Source organism: Bemisia tabaci, chromosome 10 (assembly GCF_918797505.1).
Source record: "Bemisia tabaci chromosome 10, PGI_BMITA_v3".
Lineage (NCBI taxonomy): Eukaryota > Metazoa > Arthropoda > Insecta > Hemiptera > Aleyrodidae > Bemisia > Bemisia tabaci.
Window position 1 is genome coordinate 19,749,917 of NC_092802.1, and position 22,502 is coordinate 19,772,418.

Below are 22,502 nucleotides of genomic sequence, written 5' to 3' on the forward strand. Positions count from 1 at the left end.
GATACTAATTGAGAGTTTTTCCTTGTATTTTATCAGTCCGATGTTATTTTGGGGTTAAGGGCCAACTTTTTATCTTACTTCTGCATATAAATAAAATTAGCCGCTCCTAATTTATTATAACTTGTTCCTTGGAGGGCTTGAGAGACATTTCCGCCGTGGACTTCAATTCTAATTGTTTCCACCCAGCTCGACAAAAATTACTTTCCTGCCTACAATTTCCTCTTTGCTGTAAGAGTATCTCTTCCAATGATGGTTCTATACATACAAAATTATGAGAGAATAATCTAATCATGGTGAAGATTTGATATAAAGATTATATCAAAAGTCACTGTTGAGTAATGGCTCATAATTTCTCAATTGAATACCCCCTGAGATAAGATATAATTATTGATAATAACTCGAATGTTTAGACCTTCCTTGGTAGCCTTAATAAATCGATGAAGTTAGAGTTCAGTTTCGTCTGAACAACTTAGCAGCGCACATCGAAAAAGAGGCGAAAGTTTTGTAAGTTTCCTGATAGAAAGAAGTTCAGCAGGACCCCCCCCCCCCAATAAAAAAACAAAATTAAAGAATGATACTCGAGGAAAAATAATATGAAATATCGCGTGTGCGTATTGTGTTCCGTGTTGAAAGTGCATCGTAATGTTATTTTTAGATTTTATACTTTATTCATATGATTTATGATATAATTAATTATCGACGGAGTCAACGAAACTCCAAAATGCATGAATTTCAACAAATCGTTTTATGGTAAATTTTTTTCTCCTTATTGTATTGTTTTACCCGATTTACAGTTGGTTTCTTCTCTTGAATTTCGTCAGAATTATCGGGCAGTATAATGTAACAGAATGTCCATTATTATTATTTTACGTAAGCAGCCTGCATTTTTGTTAACTTGCGAGAGTCGCGACTGACCTCTGACAATTGAAATACTACAATCGTAAGTATCTTAACTACGAATAAATTTTCGTATAAACAACCATCTAAGACTGGTGACCCTCGTGAAGAGCTTAACAGTTATTTTTATTCGGACAACAAGTGCAATTAAGAACCACTATTTTTCGCTCATGATCAAAAGCATGTATCTCTATATGGAAACTAATACGAAACTAATATGGAAAAACGCCGTGTGAACATTCGAGAGCTGCAAAATTTCCTTCGATAAAACGTTCATTTTCAAGGAAAGTAGTGAATATTTTTCATTGAAATTTTCAGGACCTTCAGGTGAAATTGCGAACAAAATTATCCAAAAAATTACAGGTTACCAGGAATTTCGTGTTTTATCAAATGAAATTCGGCAACGCCTGATAGCTCATACGGCGTTCTTCCTTAGCATGACAGAATAGTGCAAATGATGTCTCAAAATCGATTCAGAAATATTAGTTCTCAATTACAAAATGTAGTCAATGTATATGCTTGCCACTGCGGTGTCCTACCCATATTATTGGAGCCTCATCGAAGCATGTTTTTCTCTTTTTCACGTAGGTTTCACTTGAATCACGCAGCCGTCGATCGAAACCCATGCAAAAAAAGGAAAAGAAAATCGTCAGTTAGCTTCGACAGAGCACCCGCGTTTTTACAGCGGAAGTTCACCATCTCTGGATTATAAAACAGGAAAATCGGATGCTGCAGCAAATGATTGACGGTGATGATTAACCAATCATCGACCTCACCACCCAACAGAAAGCAATCATCTTGGCCAGCGCAACGTCATCATCAAGAGATGACTGAATATTCAAGTTGGTCACAACTATTTCTGAATCTCAGGGTTACGAGAAGATACAGGCTTTGTCCATTGATCTATTCGCCGAGCGTCCGCCCCGAAAAAGGAAATGACTTTCATACGGTTTGAACGAACAATAATCTCATAAGAATGCGACCATTCTGACTCTCGGGTACTGTTTTTGCCCATCCCTCAGAATGAAGGATAAAATTCTTTGCACCGATTGCGGGGTAAGGCAGGGGCGGATCCAGACATTTCGATTGGGAGGCGAAAGGGGACCTTCAGAAGTTATTATCTGAAAATATTTGAAATTGTGAAACATCTAATGTGGGATACGTAAGCAGCTTAACAAGTCCGGTCTTAAATGACGGAGAATGCTTTATAACTAATATCTCTCTCTCTCTACGCTCTACTTTGAAGTTCCCCGCTGGAAGTTGTATATGTATACCTACCACCTACCTACACGTTATCGTGAATCTGTGGAGCTCTGCCTCTCCATGGCCATATTTTTACATTCTTCGCTAATTTTCTTAAATTTTTCAATCCTTTGATTTCGCAGTTTTCTATAAACTTTACATCCTTTCCAGGTTGTGAAGTGTGCCTCTTTACAGTGGAGGCACGTTGGTTTCCATACTTCGTTATTTTGTGTCGCTAATTCTGGGATAGAGCATATCTACTTTACTATGATGAAATTCGTTGCAAATGATACATATTAATTTAGATTTACAGTAGTTTTTTGTATGACCATAGCTAAGGCAGGTCTCAAAGATAGGGATCTCTATTTGTTCGGGCAGAGTGTGCGAGCATGTTTTGAAAAAAATTGATAAAATCTGCGTAGCGCTAGCAACTTTTGACTTTACACACTAGCACTCCGCAATCACACTAACCCCTCACTATCGTCACAAAATCCTGTCTCACGCAGAATAACAGGGTTTTTTTCAATCCAAGGAGGCACTAAGGATCCCGCAGACGCGAATCCATCCCGAGTTCTCACGCACTTTCTCTTCCCGAACCCCACTTACGCCTCCCGAAAAATACAAAAACAACCAAAAATCACAAGAAGACACTGAGCACGGTCTGCTTAGCTTTGACACACAGTTGCCAACCCAAACATAAGAATGATACACGTTTGAAAATCGAGTGTATTTTATTCCTTTGGGGGATGAAATTTAGCACATATAGCATGGCCCAAGGAGGAAGCGTATTTTTTTATGTGGTGTGGAGATAAACAATTCTTACGTTGACTAACTACCATCTGTCCAAACGAATTTTTAAAACTATTAATTAACTCAGAACTATCTAACTATAACATCAACAAACATCAACAGGAGAATTACCAAGAATAATTCCAGTTAATCCGCCCATGGTAAATAAAAATAAAAATCCTGTAAATCGAAGAACAAGGGGACTAAACTTATTAGACTTTTTACCACCTAAAATAGCAAGCCACCTAAAAATTTTGATTTCCGTCGGAACAGCAATATTTATGGTGGCTGAAGTAAAATAAGCCCGAGTATCGACGTCCATTCCAACGTTTCCGTTGTATTGTTTACTATTGTGAATCTACTAACGTCACTTAATCATAAAGCGCAGTAAATGCGCATGTCGACAAGCTAGTGAAGACGACATAAAAGATAAAATCTTTAAGTGATGAAAGGGCATGCGTGGTGTAGTAGATGTTCGGAACATAGCGCGTCGCATCGTAGATACTGTAAACCGATATGCTGAAGCTCCAAGTGTAAAGTTCGTGCCCATTATTTTATTTTTTTTTTTATTTTTTTATTTTTTACTTTTTTTTTTTTTTTACTTTTTAACCCAAAGACCGGGCTTCGTTTATTAATTGAAAATGACAAGGTGGAACCGAGGGAGACAGACCTCGGCCCGAAGGCCTATCAACTTTTATACCTATTATTTTATACCACGAATCATTATGCCGGAACACTCGTAGGCTGACCTCTCCTCGTTTCCTAGGTCTTTATGACTCCTAACGACTTTGTAGTAGCAACCTGCCAGCCTCTCAGCCGTTTCGATTGCATAAGTCTTGATGGGTGCCACAGGTGCTATCCTCAGCATAAGTTCGATCATGTCTGAATGCGAAAACATGGATTTTTTGGAGTCAACATCACAACAGGAGTACTGCATATAATAATTACTGAAAAAGAAAAGAGTTTCTTATTTTTTCTTCTTGTTTAACAAAAAAAGAAATAACAAGAAGAGAAGTACAAGAATGCTTAAATTTTAATAATGAAAAATAGTATAAAATTGGAAGACAATCACAGTTCATAAATAAAAAAGTGAATTTTTTGAATGAGAAGTATGGAATTGTGAAGTAGACTTTGAAGCAAAATTAAAGCGGGGTTTCTTGAGTTGCAAATCATGTCAACAATTTATACATAAATCTGGCCTCATACGTGTATAAGACGAGGTCATAGACATTTTATATTTGAATTGCGAACTACTGAGGTTATAAAATTTCATTATTAACATTATTCTTGAGTGGAAGATCGCACAGTCGTTCGGGCTGTCCCATTAAATCGAGTGTCATGTAGATATGTATTTGTGTCTGTATTCCAGGAGATGGTTTACTATCTCACTGCGCCAAAATAATGATTAGCATCACTGGGAAAAATTTGAGTAGAATGATCTGATCGCTTTAAGTTTGTTGTATTTTCTGCAACAATATTTTGCGCTGTTCTTTTGTAAAAGATGCTCATATTTATTGCCACAGCAAAAGTTACAAAAACTTTACAACGCCTAATAAGTGAGGGAACGAAACGGAACATGTAACTCAGGAAAAGAAGCCCAAATCGACACTACCTACAGTATTTGTTCAAAAAATTCACCTTCCAAATTAGGGTAATCGGCCAAACCACTCGTTTTTGGGTGAACGACAAGTTCAGAAGCAGGGTCCCCACCCAACAGATCCCTTAAGAGTTATCACAATACGATGTTATGCAACAAAAGTTGCCGATTCAAAAAGGTAAGACAGATCATCATGTTTTTCCTTTGAAAATTTATACAAATCAAGAGTTTCGTCCAAAGCTCCCGATGAAAAAAAGGTGCTTTTTTTTGTAGTTCTTCCGGGAGAAAAAGTGGCGAATCTTATCGAAGATATGACAATAAATTTGAGCATCTTGTTCCGCCGGCTGTTTTGAGACAAAGTCGGGGGTTTCGATTCCCACCCGTTTCGCACTACCACCCCAACATGGGGTGGGTTTTGGCCGGGTGTTCGTATAGATGGTTAAACTATATGTATCATATGTTGGCTTAGGCTCTTAATTTGGAAAATTGCTCTGATCAGGAGCTGGCTAGGGAGATCGGGGACCGAGGTCGAGCCGACCAACTAAACCAAACTCACGGCTGCATATCTGCCCGGATAATGCCGGAATCATCCCTGTTGGGGGATTTTTCTCCGGCTGCAACACAGTGTGTTGAATTGGGTTTGGCATTTGTGGTGTTCTTAAGGACTATTGTCATGGGAACGGAGTTCCCCATGATATTAGAATCGTTCCGTTGCTTTCGCTATGGGATTCCCTATACCTCTGCGACCTTGAGCGTTTCGCCCAGTCTCCGATTTTTGGTTGATTTTCCGATATATCAAAAACCGTTGTATTTTTTAGCCAATCATGTCTCTACGTCAAGTTGTGTTGATTGCTAAAATTCGCTTTCAGCGAGTTTTTTTCCACCTTGAGATGTCGTGTCTGAATGGTAAATCTGCGCAGAACCACGAAGTTCCGTTTTTAGGCAAATTCTTTTTTTTGGGAGGTTCTGATTGGTTATTTTTCGCCATCAGTTTTCTGTTCGTTGGTGCAAAAGATCGCGTACCTCGGTGCTCTTGAGAAGCCGCCATTATCCCACCTCAAATTCGAAAAATAGAAGTAAAGAAATAATAACCATCGTACAAGGTGGAAAATTGTTCTGGAGGTCTCGTTACGGATATATGAGCCAAAATCAGAACTCGATTGATTCATTTAATCCATGAATACAGAAATATTGCCTCAGCTTACTGCCGCGATAGCAAATGCATGATGAGATGAACCTTGAGACACATGATAGCATAGGTAAACAATGTCTCACAGAGAGAGGCGCTTAGCTCATTTCTTTCATATCTCAGGAGCTACAAAGCGTCGAAAACAACTCTTGTGATAAGCCCCGCCCACCGTCAGAGTCTTTTGTAGGCTATTTTTACGCCCTCGACCGCGGAGCCGAAATAGCCTGGTTGACTAAGTCGCCACATTTTTATGAAAAGGAGCGGGCACTAGGCAATCGGGAGTTCGATACCCGACGGTGGGTGTTACTTTTTAATGGTTGTATTGAATGTTTTAGACTAATGATCAAAAAATACTTAATACTAGATGATAAATGTGCGAAAATTTTCTCGTGAGTTAATATGTTAAACATAAATACTGGAATATACCTCCTTCATATAATCAGCCACATGTTCCCCCAAATTAATGACGTTATTTTCTTTTTTCAATAAAGTTAATTTGCATTCAACGTTCGTAAGTTAAGCGAAAAGTACCTATTGATACAAATAGAAAGACATGAAAATAGTATGTCTAACATTTCAGTTGTTTTTTTTTATTTATTTTTTGTTTTTTTGTTTTTTCAATAAAACAAATTGACTGGGACTAGAATCATTGTATCTCTGAAGACAAAAGCTAAGTTTTTTGATACAGAAATATTAATATATTCATCCTTTATATAATCAGGGAGATGTTGACCCAAATATTGATGTATATTTTCTCTGTTCGCCCAAATTAATGATGGTATTTTCTTTTTTCAATAAAATTAATTTACATTTTACGTTCTTGAAGCAATATTTTCTCCAAAATTCAGCAAAAAATAACAATTTATACCTACTCAAAAAGTAAGTAAATAAATAAATAAATAAAGCAATGACATGAAAGTAGTATAGGTAGTACACATTTAACATTTCAGTTTCATCTATTTGAATGAAAAAAATGGCAACTTAGGAAGCACATAGGTCACTTATGATGCGTATTCGGGCATATGCGTAGAGTAAAAATATCATACTTTACGCCGAAAAAACGAAACTGAAAGTTAAATGCGTTAACTTCCGAAAACCATACATAATCCAACGGAAATAAATAATTGGTAAATAACAGCTTTCTTGTATGCAAAGAAAAAAAATTAAAAATGTTAAAAAAGAGATGTCGACACAAAATTACATAGCCCCTTCAATTCTGAAGATACTACAAACGAACTGTACCTTAACATTTTCATATCCCAGAAGCAAAAGTTCCCATGACGAATATTGCTATCGCTAGCGATTGCAAAAACCAACTTGTTTTATTCTTTAGAATCCTGGTGATGTAAGACTTAATCAAGTCCCAATTTTCCGTAGATTTTAACATGACATCTATGACATTATTGTTGAGATTACTGTATCAAGTTTAGATTCTAATTCTTTTTTGTTTCCCTCCATATGTGTGCAGCCAAAGAAAGTATGTTCCGACGTATCTGGGACAGACAGACATAGGGGGCACAGCGGGGAGGGGACAAGTTTAAATCTATAAAGGCATGAATTGAAGGAACCGTGTCCTGAGAAAAATTGTGACAGATAAAAGTCGACATCTCCGTGGGTACGTTCGATCCAGGGTTGTAACGTTGGGAGTAGTTTGTGCAACCATTTGTCCTTGTCTTAATGCAGTCCTCCCTCGATCCATTTATCGTTCCATTTTCTGTTAATGTCGACTTCTGTCAACGGATTTGAACAGTTTTTTTATTTTAAAGTTCCACCAGTAGACTGTCTTGACTTTGAGAGGTTTAGTGTGGTTGCGAAAAAGACTTTATCCGCCGCCCTAGTAATGATATCTTTGCATAAGTCTGGGGTTAAATCATCGGTGATTTCTTCGAGGATCTTTTTTGTTTCTAGTGAGAAATCTTTGTACTTCGCAGGATTTATGAACCACCCTTCTACTTTACTGGTAAAGGTTTTGTTTCCCCTATTTTGATTATAAGAAATCAATACAAGGCGGTGATCACTCAGAGTTTCGTTACCTGGGATTTCGATATTGACTTTGTTCAAAATATCTTCAGTTACAAATGTTAGGTCAATCACTGATGAGCCCCTGTGGCCATCAAATGTAGGGATAAATTTTTCGCTGTCGTTTAGGCAGTGGAGATTGTTGGACAGCATCCAATCTTCTACTATTTTGCCACGGGGGTTGGCTTCGATGTCTCCCCATATAAAGGACCTACTATTAAAATCGCCAGTTATAATCATCTTCTGGTTTAGGTTTGTTTTGATGATTATCTCAATTTCATCAAGGTTTTTCCCATTCAAGGTCTTTATCTTCGGAATTTAGGTATCAACAGACTATTGTTACCCCTTTCCATTGGAGAGTGTTAAAATTTCGTTGGAGTTGAGGGATTTTTCTCCTTTTCTTAGAAGGGGGAATTTTCTCTGTTGAATTTCTTACCTAGCTTTACAACCAAGATAGTTGGCAGGGTGCTGGCCTCCGCACAGTGCACATGTCGGAGGAGGTTAGCAAGTTGGAATTCCTTCCGGCAACGAAAAATAAAAAGAAAATAAACTGAAACATACCTAGTTTTCTCAGTTGTTTGAGAAATTTACACTATCAAAAGCTGTCTCAGCAATTAAAATGTTAACGAATATCTCGTTTTCATTTAAAATATGTTTTCCTACTTTAAAAAAGTTTATGTCGTAGCAGTTGATTTTTGTAACAGTGAACATTTTCAACTTATCAGCTGAGCTCCGTATAACTTAAAAAAGTGGAGATTTCGGATAATAACGATACGATAACGATATTTTAGCTAGCGAATGACTGACTGTTTTGATAAATTGATGCGAACGTTTTTGAGAGTATACTTGTTGGTCTAAATTTTGGGACTCTCATTCAATCCGTTTCGGTGTCGTGCCATTAAAACATTAAAAAAAAAAAAAAGACGCAGATACATTGATTATGCTAAAGCGCGCTAAAAACGATCTGGACAGAAACACGAAGGCGATTTTTCCGCCCGCACAAAGATGAAAGCTGGAGGAGGAATCTTTCACGTTAGTTTAACTTTTCTTGCGATCGAGTTTACCTGGAGTCTGGAGTCAGAGACAAAATCAACATTACTGGGGACTTCAACGCGGAGTAAAGAAAGTAGTCAACGCGGCGAGACGGAAGTTATCATGTCGTGCGGTTGCCCAATTTTGACGAAACACATTAGACCCGGCTTTTCATAGAGTCTGAAGTTGGAGACAGAATGATATTGCCGGAGACTTAAACGCAAAGTAAACAAAGGAGTCGATGTAGCAAAACGGGAGTTATCATGTCGAGGACGTCCAATTTTCATGTGACTCTTTCTTTATTATTTATTCGCGTATAGTGATTAGCACACAGGGGCATTCAAACGTGAATTACGAAGATAAAACATTAAAATAACATTGAATACATTAAAGAGATAACAAAGATGTCAACTTAGCCCACTAACTAAATACGAAGAATACTTAAGATTACAGCTTTTTTTTAAATTATTCTTCATAAGAAATACAATATAATATAAGCATAATTCAATATGAAGGTTGACATATTTGTGAAGACACTAAAAGTAACAAGAAATTAATTAATTTATTAATCAATTAATAAAATCTAAGTATACTCGTCTTAAGTAGTTCTTATGGTACCGGAACCGGCCGTGGCCACTACGTCGGTGGAGGTGAGGGTGGGGATTGGTATTCTACCATTAGTTACTTCATTCCTAGTTCCTAATGCTAATCTTATTTTATAAACCGTGTTCCAATTTGCTTTTGTTTCAAGCAAAATCGGAACATGTCCGATACCCGCTGCAGAGTGATAATTTAAGAGGTCTTAATGTTTGTCTAATAGTTTTAACATTTTTCTTCAGTTTCATTCCTTCTTGCCATATTTGGATCCCTTAATAATTTTATATATATATATATATATATATATATATATATATATATATATATATATAAAATTAACGGGTTCAAAAATTATGTCAGAGTCAACGAAGGCGGTTATCACATAAAGCGCGTTTGTTATCACATGAGCATGCGAGCCAATTGAGGGTAGAGAAGCGATTTAACGTTCTAGTGGAGGTATCGTTTCTCTGTCTATTCGAAGGGGGATTATCATAGATCCGTGATTGATCCAGTTGATTGTTTTCCAAAATTACAGCTAAGACGTAGATAAAGAGGGCAAGCTGTGAGTATCCACCGAGGGTATGTCGTCAGCAAAGGAAGGGGGCAGAGACCTTTGGAAGGAGAGAGAGGTCCAGGAGACAGAACATATTGATCTGTATGACCTCTATGTAAGAAACAGAGAAACCTCATCCGAAATTTGGTTTTTCATGTTTTCCAGTTGCTCAGCTTGCTGCTCATTTTGGAGCATGAGCTCTTCGATTTTTTTGAGGAAGGAATTATTACTTTCTACAAGGGCCTTAATTTGTTTCCTGAAGAACTCTGCAGTATCGTTGTTAGGGTTACCATAAATTAGCTAAACATGAGATTTTCTCTATTAATCAATTTAGATTTAACCATGCAAATTTTAAGAAAAAGGTTCAAGTATTTATCTATGGTTTGAGGATCGCTGGATGTACCCCTTTTCTTGGATTTACAATTAAATGAGTAGTAATTAATAGTTTTTTTGTTTGTTTATTTGCCATGCAACAATTTTTAACAGAATTAAAAATTACATCAAAAGAGGAAAAATAAATAAAAGTCACTAGAGAAAAAAATAAAACAAATAAGAAAGGGTCTACAAAAGGTTAATTAATCTATTGAGTGGCTGCCGGAAATGCCGCCAGGTATAGCATTAGCAGCTTCTAGGGTCTTTTTCCTGCTTTCCATGACGTTTTTTACGTATTTACACACGACCATCCAGTTGTCTTTAGAGCTTAAAAGGTTTTCCAACAAATTTGAAGTCAGGAACAGATCACCGATCTGATGTTCCAAGCGCGAGCGTTCAGGTGTGTAATAAGAGCAGGCGAAGAGCGCATGTTCAGGGGTGTCTACGGCCGATGGACAATGAGGGCAGGCATCCGTTTTTGAGATCTTCATGCGATGAAGGTAAGAATTGAAGCAACCATGTCCTGATAATAGCTGTGTTAAATGGAAGGTGGTTTCCCCATGATATAGTAATTAATAGTAGTAGGATTAATTAGTAGCACGGACTTTTGGGACACTCTGTATTTACTGCTGGCGGCCGGGCCCCAGCCTAAATAGCTAAAAGGATTTGTAGAATTACTTGGATTTCGACTGTGAGAAGGAGTAGAAGTTTGAGAAGAACTTAAATTTACACGAAATCATGAGCACACAACAATAAAAAAAAATCGACGCATATAATTTTAGTCAAAAAAAAAGTTGTTAAACTACACCTCGTGGATGTTGCAATGGCTGCCCAGAGACACAGCAATGCCCACAAACTGTAGTGGTTTAAAAATTTAATTAAAAAAAGTTTAAACACTCAACAAAAAGAAAAAAAAATTCCTGTGTGGGCACTGAATCACTGACAAGTTAACAATAATGAAATAAAAGATTAATCGCAAATCAAAAATCAAAGAAACAAAAATTCAGAATGAAATTCTAATTGTCATATTTCAAAATTAGAACGCCTTTAAATCCCTTCGATCGTGTTTTAAGTGAAAAATTAAAGCATGTTAAACAAAAATAGCATTGAAATAAAATTCAAATAGCTGTAATTAAAAAGAAAAATTAAAGGTTCTTCAAGAAAACAAATTGAAGACCGAGGTTTCGGCACCACTTGTGAAGATGCGAAACAATTTAATTAAAAGAGAAAAATCTATGGTTCAAAAGGAGGGTTTCGGCACCACTTGTGATGGCCACCCCTATAAGGGAAAAGGTCATCCTTCCTTCAGAGATAAACCCGATTCCATATAAGGCGTAATTTTATAATTTCACGACTTATACTCTTACATGGAATCAAGTATTATCACTGGAGGAGCGGTTGTAAGATATAATTGACGAAATACTCTGAAATTCACCCTTAAAGTGAAAATCCAAGTATTTGGACAATTATACCTGCTGAAATGCAGTGGGAGAGCAGAATTAGAAAACTGATTGAAAATAAAAATTTAAAAAATTTAAACATTCATGCTTTTTACGGGTATCACGATCGGGATTTCTTTCAAATTGAATAACACAAGAATATTGGCGTTTTACAAGGTTTATTACTTAAAAAATTTTGAGAAAATTTGAAAAGTTACGAATTTTGAAAAAAGTGAAGAATTACGAATTTTGAAAAAGAAATTTGAAAACGTCTAATATGACAAACTATCAAAAGAATAAGAAGGGTCTTTCGACGATTCACCGAGATGTCCAGGGGTTCCATGTTCCAAAAGTCGTTAGTGTCCAAGAGTCCAGAAATCAAGAGAGAGAGAGATGTGGTCGAGCCGAGGCTCTCGACCAGAGTCCTTGTTCTCGCTGAGCTGAGGCTCCTTCCAAGCCCACAGATCAAATCGATAAGTTTATCAAAAAATTTAATGAGCGCAATTTAGATAGAGAGTGAAGCTCCTTATCTAAATATCTCATAGTAGTAGGATTAATTAGGAGCACGGACTTTTGGGACACTCTGTATTTACTGCTGGCGGCCGGGCCCCAGCCTAAATAGCTAAGATAATCACATTTGTGATGATTTTTAGCGCATAACCTAAAATTCACTTTGCATACGTGCCTTTGAAGCACATCACGAATCGGTTATATAATTAAGCCGGAGTGTATCACTCGGAAGTTATCAGAACGCAACTCCGGCAGACAGTCTATTAAAACATCGTTAAAGCAGTCAGTTTTAGAGTGAAATGCATTTACATATCCCACAAGCTATGATATTATGTGCCAGGCACTTCTTCATTATGGCGCTAATGTACGATGATGCACCAGTCATTTGGGGTTTACAGTCTTTGTCATAGTTCGTACAGAAAGCTTTCGGGTTGGTGTTAGCCCCCAGGCTGAGTTTTTAAGGTTGAAAATTTACATTTTCTCGAATATTGGCGTTTTAACAAGTAGGAAAAAGGCCTATACTCTTGGACAGTAGAGAGGAGCACAGGATGCAGATAGATCGATTAGCTAACAGGCTGTTATACAGCTCGGGCGATATCTCTAATCTGTTCATCGAACGGCACTCTCAAATTAATAAATACTAAATTTTTTTTTATTAAATTAAAATTGTACCACTGCCCCTTGCGGGGCATTAATTACATAATTGTTAATTTAAGCTTACAGCTAATCTTATGACTAATGTAACAAGATTTTGTTAATAAATGACATTCATACCTTAACCTACGCTTCTAAATACAATTCTATACATTATTTTCATCATTCATACAGGCATACATACAATATAAGAAGAAGCAGATGCAACAAGTTGCAAATGCGAGTAAATTAAATACTTAATATCTAATGTCTTTGCAGAAGGAGCCATCGGTATCATGGACTCCTACTGCAAAGTGGAAACTCACCTAAGTGTTCTGTTTAAGGTAGACCATGGTTTTTGCGTTTGGCCCAGATATTCCAGACCAAATTCTCATCAAAAACCGAAGTCTGTCATCGGTGTCAAACTCGCTCCTAATGTAAACAAACGAACGGCGACATAGTCCGGACATAAACAAAGCGTACCCAGAGCGGACTTCCTCGAGATGTTCCAGACTCAATTTCTCAGCGTTAGCGTTTCTTCACCTCGACAATAGAACTTTCGTCCGCGTCTAACATTTATCCCTTTCGTAAAATCAAATATCAGTTACCCCGTTGATCTGTTCATGGTGATTTCAAGTGAAATTGCGGCGAGATACTCCAGACTCCTAATGTAAACAAAGCGGCCTGTACCTGGTCGAGATGTTCCGGACTCATTTCTTCATTTACGTTTCTTCATCTCGACCAAAGAAGTTTCTCGCGCATTCAAAGTAACATTTTCCGGTTCCATTGTATAATATCGCAGAAGATGCCTTTGAAGGGAAAGGTGAAAAAGGGAGACACTGGTCTAAGAAGAAGATCACATTTTATTGATAAGCTAACAAGTGCCCAACCAGGCTTCACGACCTACTAGGGCAAATCTCCCTAGCAATACATACTACCAACTTGACGGATACCACACACTGTTACAGAAGAAACAAGTCATTTTGTTGTAAGTTAGGATAATATTTGTGTTGATTAAGTGGCTTGAGCATTGGACTACCTGGCTGCGCCTTGCATAGCTGCCTCTATATCAAGATGATTGGGAGAAAAGCTTACTGGTTGATGTGCGAATCTGAATCCTAAATCCCTAGGAACGGTAGTTGTGAAAACCAGACGGATGTACAATGCTAGGTACCTTGCTCCTCACTCACTTTCTCATGGATGTTCACTGGTCTCTCCAAGGTTCTGGTTTTGCGATGCGTTGAAGCCAATGCTTTAAGTTAAGCTATAACAACCAGGCTTCGGAGATACTAATTAACAATCCTAGCAGTCACCAAATTCTCCAGCAAACCCGCATAGTTGTCTATTAACAGCTGAAGAAGCAATGGAAACCGTATTTACCTATGACAACAAGATTTTTTCCGTTGGAACTCTGATAGTAAGTATGAGGGGGAACTATCACCTTTAAGGCACGTTTCTCCATGAATTTTCTTGTTTTTTGGCATCAAACTAAGTAGAACTCAAGGAAAATGAGGCAAAACTTCACAAGTTACCATGTAAGGTTCATCTGCTGAAAAAATAGAATAAAGTCTAAAATTCCTAATGAACATCACCAAGATGGTTCTGCCACCAACAGTTCATTTTTTAAGGCACGGATCAAATACGCGGTTATCTATTATTCTCACGGTGCCCATCAAATTATAGGTAAGAAACCTAGTCCTGTAATAATAATGGCATGGAATGACGGGCTCTAATTGGTGACTTGACCATCCCCAATAAGTTATCGAAAGAATTTACTTCTTAAAAGATCCTTTGCGAATAAAGCCAAGTAAATATGCAGATAAAAGTCCCGTGTGATATGTGAAGTGTACTTATTCAAAGTAATTTCAAAGGGAAGGGATGAAATGTTCAAAAGGTAACGTCCAAATTTGCAAAGTTGTAGAGGCGCTAGGCACAAATTGGACAAGGTGCCGCTAAGTAATGATTAAATGAATTTTTTATTGTTATTAATTACGGAAAAGAGGAAAAGAGAATCAGGCCGAATGCCAAAATAAATCCAAAATTCGAAAAGTGTAGGGTGTTGTAGGAGCCGAACCTTCTTCGAGATTACGGGCGGCGAGCGGCAACCTGATTGGCTACGAAGATTGCCGAGCATGGCCGAAGGCCTACTCGCCGCTTGGTAGGTGTTGACGGCGGTTTGACAAACAGCAGTTTTTGGTGAAATGTGGTCCGGAATATCTGGGCCAATCTGTTCACTCGTAGACCATGGTAACTGATTTAATACAACACCCCTGTGGCCAAGTCATAGGGCTTTACCCTACGCAGCCTCCTGCTGGGGTCGTCGCTGAATGCCTGTTGAGCTAGCGGGTTAGGGTGCGCGCCCAGTCTCATGTGATGGCGCACAGCCGCTCTCTCAATCACTTCTTTCACAGATTCTACTTCCAACTCCTCTCTAATTTTCTCATTAGTAACGAACCATGGGGCCCCGGCTATCTGCCGTAGTACCTTGCTTTGGAAAGCCTCCACAAGATACCGGTTAGATTTTCGGGTGCATCCCCATAGCTCACATGCATACATCCAGACCGGGCGCAGCACTTGTTTGTATAGCAAAACTTTGTTGCCTGTGGAGAGGGCCGAGGTCCTCCCCAAAAGCCAGTACATTTTTCTGTATTTGATGTTCAGTTGTTGACGTTTCTTTTTGACGTGATGTTTCCATCGTAGTTTGGTATCTAGGGTTACCCCTTACCCCTAGATAAGGCGCGTTATCCGTGAACGGCACCGGATTACCGCCTATCGTCACCGGTAGATAGCCAACTTTGCGGTTAGTGAACAGCATGTGGAGGCATTTGGGTTGACTAAGTACTAAAATTAAAGAACTTTTTTGGCACAGAAAAAGATCAAATGGACTTTTTCCAACTGCAATGATTAAAAAACAATCTTACTAGCAATCTAAATGCTCTCAAAAATTATTTTCATGATGCAAAAATTCAAATACGTTCCCGCCACGAAAACGGCGGCAAAAAGACCAAGGATTCGATGGGATTCAAATACACATATCTAGTGATTGGGCTCTTGGCCATCGCAATAAAGTGTGACAAATGCGTGGCGGGCTTAACAAAACAATTTTGATAGAGAAACAAACTAAACAATGCTTACTTCGAAGGAATACCGAATCATGCACGTCATCAAAAATTGAACGCGCGAGCTCAATTTAGGAGACATGTTATCAAATTGATGAACGAAATAGGTAAATCATTATCGATAAAATAAGCACCAGAAATATGAAGTCCACACGTGTAATCACAAATTAATCTAAATGTATTTTCACAGTCGGCATATTCAGCCAAAAAGAAAAAGTCTCAAGACGTACACATCCCTGTCGTAAGTCCTCGAGACACGCTACTTCTCAATGATTTATTCAGAGTCTTATCGACTTTTTCGCGAATTTCATTCTTTATGACCTCGTAAAGTTTTGAATGAAAACTGAAACATTGCTAGATTTGGGTTTACGCACTTTTTCGACCTACGAGGTGTTAAATATTTTTCAGTTGAACCACTCTTTATTGAAATTTTGTACATATTAATTTTTCAAAATAATAAGGTTTTGTGTCTTATACCATACAGTCATATGGACTTAAGTTTCATGTCGGTTTTACATTTCTGAATTGCATTTTTCCCAAAACTCATTTGTCTAAGTAATGATTTTCATGCCGTTTGATTCATTCAAAGCGCTGATATTTTCAGTAATTTGTACTTTCGTTATACCTCAGGTAAGCAAGTGACAATTAAAGTAGCATGTGTTCCAACCTTAAACTATTTTGGCGGTGCCTCGCAGCTAATTGCAGAACATTTGGATCGCATTTAACAAAAAGTAATTAGCATGATTACAGTGTTGTAAACATTTTTTTCTTCAAAATTACCTAAAAAATCTCACAGAATAGCAAATATCGTAGTTTCTGCTACCCACCAAAAAGTTCCTAATTTTAAAGGAAAATAATTGTGCAAATTTTATATCGAACATATATTGAGTATCTTTAAAAGAAAATAAGAAGTTGCACGATTTTTAAAAAAAAAAAACTTGAACTGCGCTGGTTCCTTTTTGCTAAATGCGATCCACTTCAAAGGTACCCTCTTAAAGGTGTTTTTCGAGCAAATATACTACAATAAACAAATAATGAAGTTTGATTACTCTAATTTTTTAATTATTAAAAAATTGTTTTTTTTTTTCATTTCATACCTAATGCTAATTTTTAGCTGTCAGAATTTCTTGCCACCTTATACTCCCTGCAGCTTACACATCAAATCAAAGATAACTTTCCTAACATAACTTTTAAAATATCCCCATGCCACTAAAACAGAACTTTTCTGTTGGATTTCTGACTTAATTTCTTTGTTAGAGATGAGGTTCCAAGTGTTGTTTGTTTCTTCATCTAAGATTGAGGTTGCATCAGGACTGACGAAATTCATCACCTGATCATAACTGACGTTTGGTTTAAGAAAATAATCAACTTTGTGTCCCAGATTGGTGAGCCATTGGGCCAAAACTCTTTCGTGGATGTTGGCTCTTATCTCAATACATGAAATTCTACTGGAAAAATAAGAAAATTAGTAAAAATACATTCGTTAAGTGGTTCCATATAACTTTGGCAATAGACCCTTTGTAAGGGATTACAAAGACTTACCGTTGCAAAACCTTTTTTTTTTTTTTTTTTTTTTTTTTTTGAAAAAAAAGTATTATTATTATTAGTTTAAGAACTTGTACAACCACCTCTTACGGTCTTACGGAGTGGTCAACAACAATTGAAATAATTTCTTGTAACTCTAGTTCTTAACGTAGTGGTTAAACGCTATTTTTTAATAAAAACATTTTTATATTTACGTTCTTTGTCATTCCATCTTACTTGTCCCTGCTAGCCTCATTCATAGTTCCAAAAATGTTTCCTGGATAAATGTAATAAAAAGAGAAATGTAAAAATGAAATTAAGAGGAGCCATTAGAAAAAAATAAATAACAATTATACAAATAAATTTATTTTATTTTATTTTATTTTTTTTTTTTTTTTTTGGCGTCCGATTAATATATTATGAATGCGTAACAGGTCTCACGCCATGATGAACTTAGTTCCGTTAGGCAGAAATACGACCATTCTCTATTTGCTATTGACTCGCGGTTTCTTCTAAGTAAACGCCCCAACGGCCAAATCTCGAGGCTTAGGCCTCTTCCACCAAAAGAAAAATATAAAAAAGAACAGAAGTAATTAGATAAAGTTATTTGAAGTTTATACACCATTTGAGGATTTCGCAAACTTTAATGAGCATCGGGTCAGGGTTAGTACACACCCATACTTCAGGCTTCCTTCTCAGGGATTAAGGCCGAGTGGAGTCTATTTTTGCAAATCCACTTGTTAGCTCCTTGAAAATTCGTCGCCATCGCCGGGATTCGAACCCGGGACTTATTGGTCCAGTGTCAGACGCGCTGACCGCTAGGTCAACTGGACCGCGTTAAGCAGAAAGGAACCAAGTCACATCAGCTATTGTCAAATTTTATCGGGCAATTTAATTTTATACATGAAAACGTTTGTGAGGATTTTGGTGAAAATTTCAGTGAATTTTCATGCCGACTACTAAGCAAATTCCTTAAAATTTTCTAGGGAATCCGCATAAATGTTCCCATGTAACATATTGAATTGCCCAGTTAAATTCGGCAACAGCTGATGAGGCTTGGTTCCTTTCTGCTGAACGCGGTCCAACCGAAGAACACTGAAAAACAAGCAGTGAACTCCAACACAATGTGTTGATAAGGCGCGTCATTAACTCGCACATATCAACCCCTTTAGTTTTCATTTACAGAGATTTCAAAAAAGGCAAGCAGCACAACAAGAGAATTCACGATCCAACACTGCAAGGTCAACGACGCACCTTCACGAGACCGTGTATTGTGAATCTAGAAAGCTATTCAAACAAATTTAAGTTTTTTGATCTACCTCAAGCAAAATCTTATCAGATTCTTGAAGAAAAGTGCTACGAAAAAATTTAAGCGAAGAAAGGAAAAATTCTGTGGAACTCCGAGAAGATAAAGTCGATTTAAAGGTATTTTGGGGCTAAAATACCCAAATTACCGGTATTATAAATACCGTTATGTTATTGAAAAGAAATTGACTCGATATAAATGCAATTGTATTAAATATGTCTTGATTTTGTTATTTTAAACGTCTTTTCATGCAAAGAAGCTCAACCATGTCCATGCTTTATTCATTCATGAATTGAAAGTAAGCAATCCACATCCCGAAAATCTACCGATTTGCCGTAAAAAATCGCAGAAACTTGATATACCAGGTCGATGTACCCACTCTTTGAATATACCAATCAATTTAGTGAGTGCACGTATGTGAAAGTCAAAATGCTATAGTCATTTTGGCAAAAGGCATGCAGTGCAGCCAATAGTTGTATCAGCAAAAGCCATAACAACAAAAGAAAAAAGGCATGCAGTGCAGCCAATAGTTGTATCAGCAAAAGCCATAACAACAAAAGTTTTGACTGGCCAGTCTAGAGGATATCAACACTGTGAAATCCTCAAAGGATCCGAGGTATCAGCAAAAGCCATAACCTTTAAAACGATCCATCCGGTATCAGCAAAAGCCATAACCGTTCAAAATCCATGGTATTAGCAAAAGCCATAACCAAAATCCAAGGTGGTATTAGCAAAAGCCATAACCAACAACTGAGTCTCTGATATCAGCAAAAGCCATAACCAGAGATAGACTCATAACATCACACAACAGTATGATTAGTTCTTTTCTAGATTTTGAGAAAAGAATCACGTCGGGGTCACCACTTTGTTGAGCTCAGAAAAAAGGTCAACAATATTATAGATAAATCAACACATTTTTATTAATAATACCTTTTTAAGGATAAATTATGACTGGAAGAATCATACAAGCAGGACTTCTTTTTACATATATATTAGGTTAAGATGAAGAGAAAAAGTGGTCGCCACGGAGACCATTTAGCATAGCATATGCTTCAATAGGTACCAACTTTTGAAAAGTATAACCGAGGTTACAGATCTGTCAAAGCAACGTTTTGAACAAAACGGAGGAGTTAAATTCTCATTCCGAGAGTGCCGACCTGCTCAGCCATCCTCGAATCAGTTCGCTTGATTCTGCTTATATATGCATATTTTAAATCAGCGCGTCGCATTCTTAGGCTTTTTTTAAAAAAACCAAGTAACGTAGACTCTTGGTATTCACTGCACATAAACTAGCGACCCCCAGAATGAGAAACAACTTTAAATCATAATTATTGATGGATAAATAAACTTTTTACACGCTTTGGAAAATCTCAGAAGTTCGCGGTAGTCACTTTTCGGTAAGGAACTAAAAGACTCGGTTATTGTATCGAGCAGGGTTCGAAACGATCGCAAAGGCGGTATACTACGTATACGCGCCAAAAAACATTGGATCTAGAGTCCAGAATCTTAAAAACATCGACAAGAAAAAAATACTCTTGATTCAATCATATTTAAGCTTAAATTAAGAACCAAGCCTCTTAATTTGAGCGGATTTCCTTTTGATTTAAGCTTAAATCTGCTTGAATCAAGAGTCCCTTTTCTAGTCAATGCTTTCAAGAGTCTGGACTCTAGATCCAATGTGTTTTTTTTTTTTTTTTCCAGTGAGTGGTCTTCGCTTCTGGAAAACTTCAAAGTAAGCACGAAAGTTTTAATGTTTCACTCAGGAATGAGTTAAGCCCTTCTTTAATAAAGATTAAGTTCTTCTTTAATCAAGTTTCATAGATGCAATATGTGCTCCTTCAAATCCTACTTCTTTAATACTTACAAATTAGTACTTTTTGCTCGTTTTCTCACCACTCTCATTTTTTCTACCGCTGCATTCATTCCTTTTTTACAATAGTTGGAGTCAGGAGGAGCAACCGAAAGCCCTGCTCTGGCCGAACTTCGCCAGGTTCTTGGGGCATACGATCCGTGCACCCTTGAGGCGGGAGCGAAAGCGCCCCTCGACGGGCAGAAGCACAAATGCGCGGAACTGTTCCAGAAGTTCATCGCCTTGCCGGCGGACCAGCGGTACAACTGCCCGGACGCTATGGACTCGGACTGCCGAAAAGTAGGCGACACGTGGAACTGCACGGTCCTCGCACGGCCGATGGGTAAAATGGTCGACGCCTCCGTCTACGAGACGCAGCCCCTAGCCGCGTGTTTGGGCGGTCTAGAGGAATGGGTCAGTCAACAAGAAGCCCGAGGGAACACGATCCCGTGGGTCAAGATACTCAAAGGGAGGTTCTCCCCACCACCAAAAGGGACTAAGTTCACAATTCCCCCTCATCTTTAAACATGGAAATGGAGGAATCTGCACTGAAAATATATTTCAAACCCAGGGCTAGGACCTAGTAAAGGTCTTGTCTAGAGTACTTGACATGGTAACGGGCATGTCGGGATACAGTCACCTTTTGGCCACAGTATCACACGTGCCATGCAACGTTTCAAAATTTCCGCCGCCATTTTATATTTTTACAGAGCAATGGACCGCTAGACATGGTACGAATTTAAGCAATCTGATACTAGTTTCTTAACCAGAATGTCACGTAGAATACGTTTCGCGCAACGAAAATTACTGAAACTAACTCCTAACGAAGATATTAACGTTTTTATTTCACATTGGTTACGAGGAATATTAACTGCCCGCTCACTAGAAACTCAAAGCTCTACGTGAGTCAAATCGCGCACTACAACGGTTTCAACAAGCTTCTGAATCGAGCAATGTTCATTTCCCACCATGTGTTTTTCAAACTATAAGTAATTTGCTGTAGCTGAGCCGAAGCGTCAAAATTGACGTTGCCAGATTTTTTTATCGCAGAGACGTTCATGATAACGTTTAGCGCGCGATGTGAATCACGTAGAGCATTGAGTTTTCATAAGCGGGTGGTTTCAATTCACGCACCAATAATCATTAAATATCCTCAAAAGGAGCTGATTTTGGTAATTTTCGTTGTTCACATCGTGTTTTACGTGAAATTTTGATGAGGAAACATGTATCAGAATGCTGAAATTCGTACCTTGTCTAGTAGTCCATTGTTCAATGAAGCTGCCCGAAAATATCACCAAATTGTCTTTGTGCTGCCAATATTATTCGGCAAAATTCTCAAACGCATTCAACCAATAATTTCTCTGTAATATTATAAAATGGCGGAGGAAAGTTTGAAATTTCGCATGGCGCTTATGATACTTTGGTGGGAATGTGACGATATGAAGATAGTGAGGACCTTCAATTCTGTATGATACTGTGCAACACCTCCGTTGCGAAATAGTTGCTTGAAGCGCCGCGGCACGACGCAGCGTGGCGCTGCGGGCTAGGGCGACCAGCGCGACACGCGTATTGGCGCCTACGAACCTAACAGGGATACTTCAAGCATTGCGCAATGCGGGAAGTATTCCTGTTAGGTTTGTAGGCGCCAGTGCGCGTGTCGCGCTGACAGCACGCCGCGCGACGCTCCACTCTTTATTTGGCTCTAATATTTTCACTCGCGAAGTTAGCGATTTTCAACTCATTATTTTGAAATGTATGTACATTCTGCATGAATTATTCTCATTTAAATGTATATGTATTAAAAGAAAATATAATGTGTGTTCTGTAAATATTAA

The 22,502-nt window shown here is 37.9% G+C and overlaps 1 protein-coding gene and 1 long non-coding RNA gene across 4 annotated transcripts; both read left to right on the plus strand.

Moving 5' to 3' along the window:
* Positions 1-283: 283 nt before the first annotated feature.
* On the plus strand, positions 284-22,502 carry LOC109036915 (uncharacterized). 3 transcript variants are annotated; one of them, XR_011900688.1, is made up of 3 exons: positions 15,418-16,618; positions 20,758-22,215; positions 22,310-22,502. XR_011900688.1 is itself a non-coding variant. In XM_072305466.1 (2 exons), exons 1-2 carry the CDS (start codon positions 748-750, stop codon positions 21,190-21,192), a joined length of 438 nt encoding a protein of 145 aa, XP_072161567.1. In that variant the 5' UTR covers positions 284-747; the 3' UTR covers positions 21,193-22,502. The 3 variants fall into 3 exon arrangements, 2 of the variants coding, with proteins under 2 accessions (XP_072161567.1, XP_018906880.2); XM_072305466.1 differs by lacking the exon at positions 15,418-16,618 and adding an exon at positions 284-750 and having other exon boundaries at positions 20,758-22,502; XM_019051335.2 differs by having other exon boundaries at positions 20,758-22,502.
* LOC109036922 (uncharacterized) lies at positions 758-2,449 on the plus strand. The gene is made up of 2 exons (XR_002009414.2): positions 758-940; positions 1,486-2,449. It is a non-coding gene; the product is annotated as an uncharacterized lncRNA (long non-coding RNA).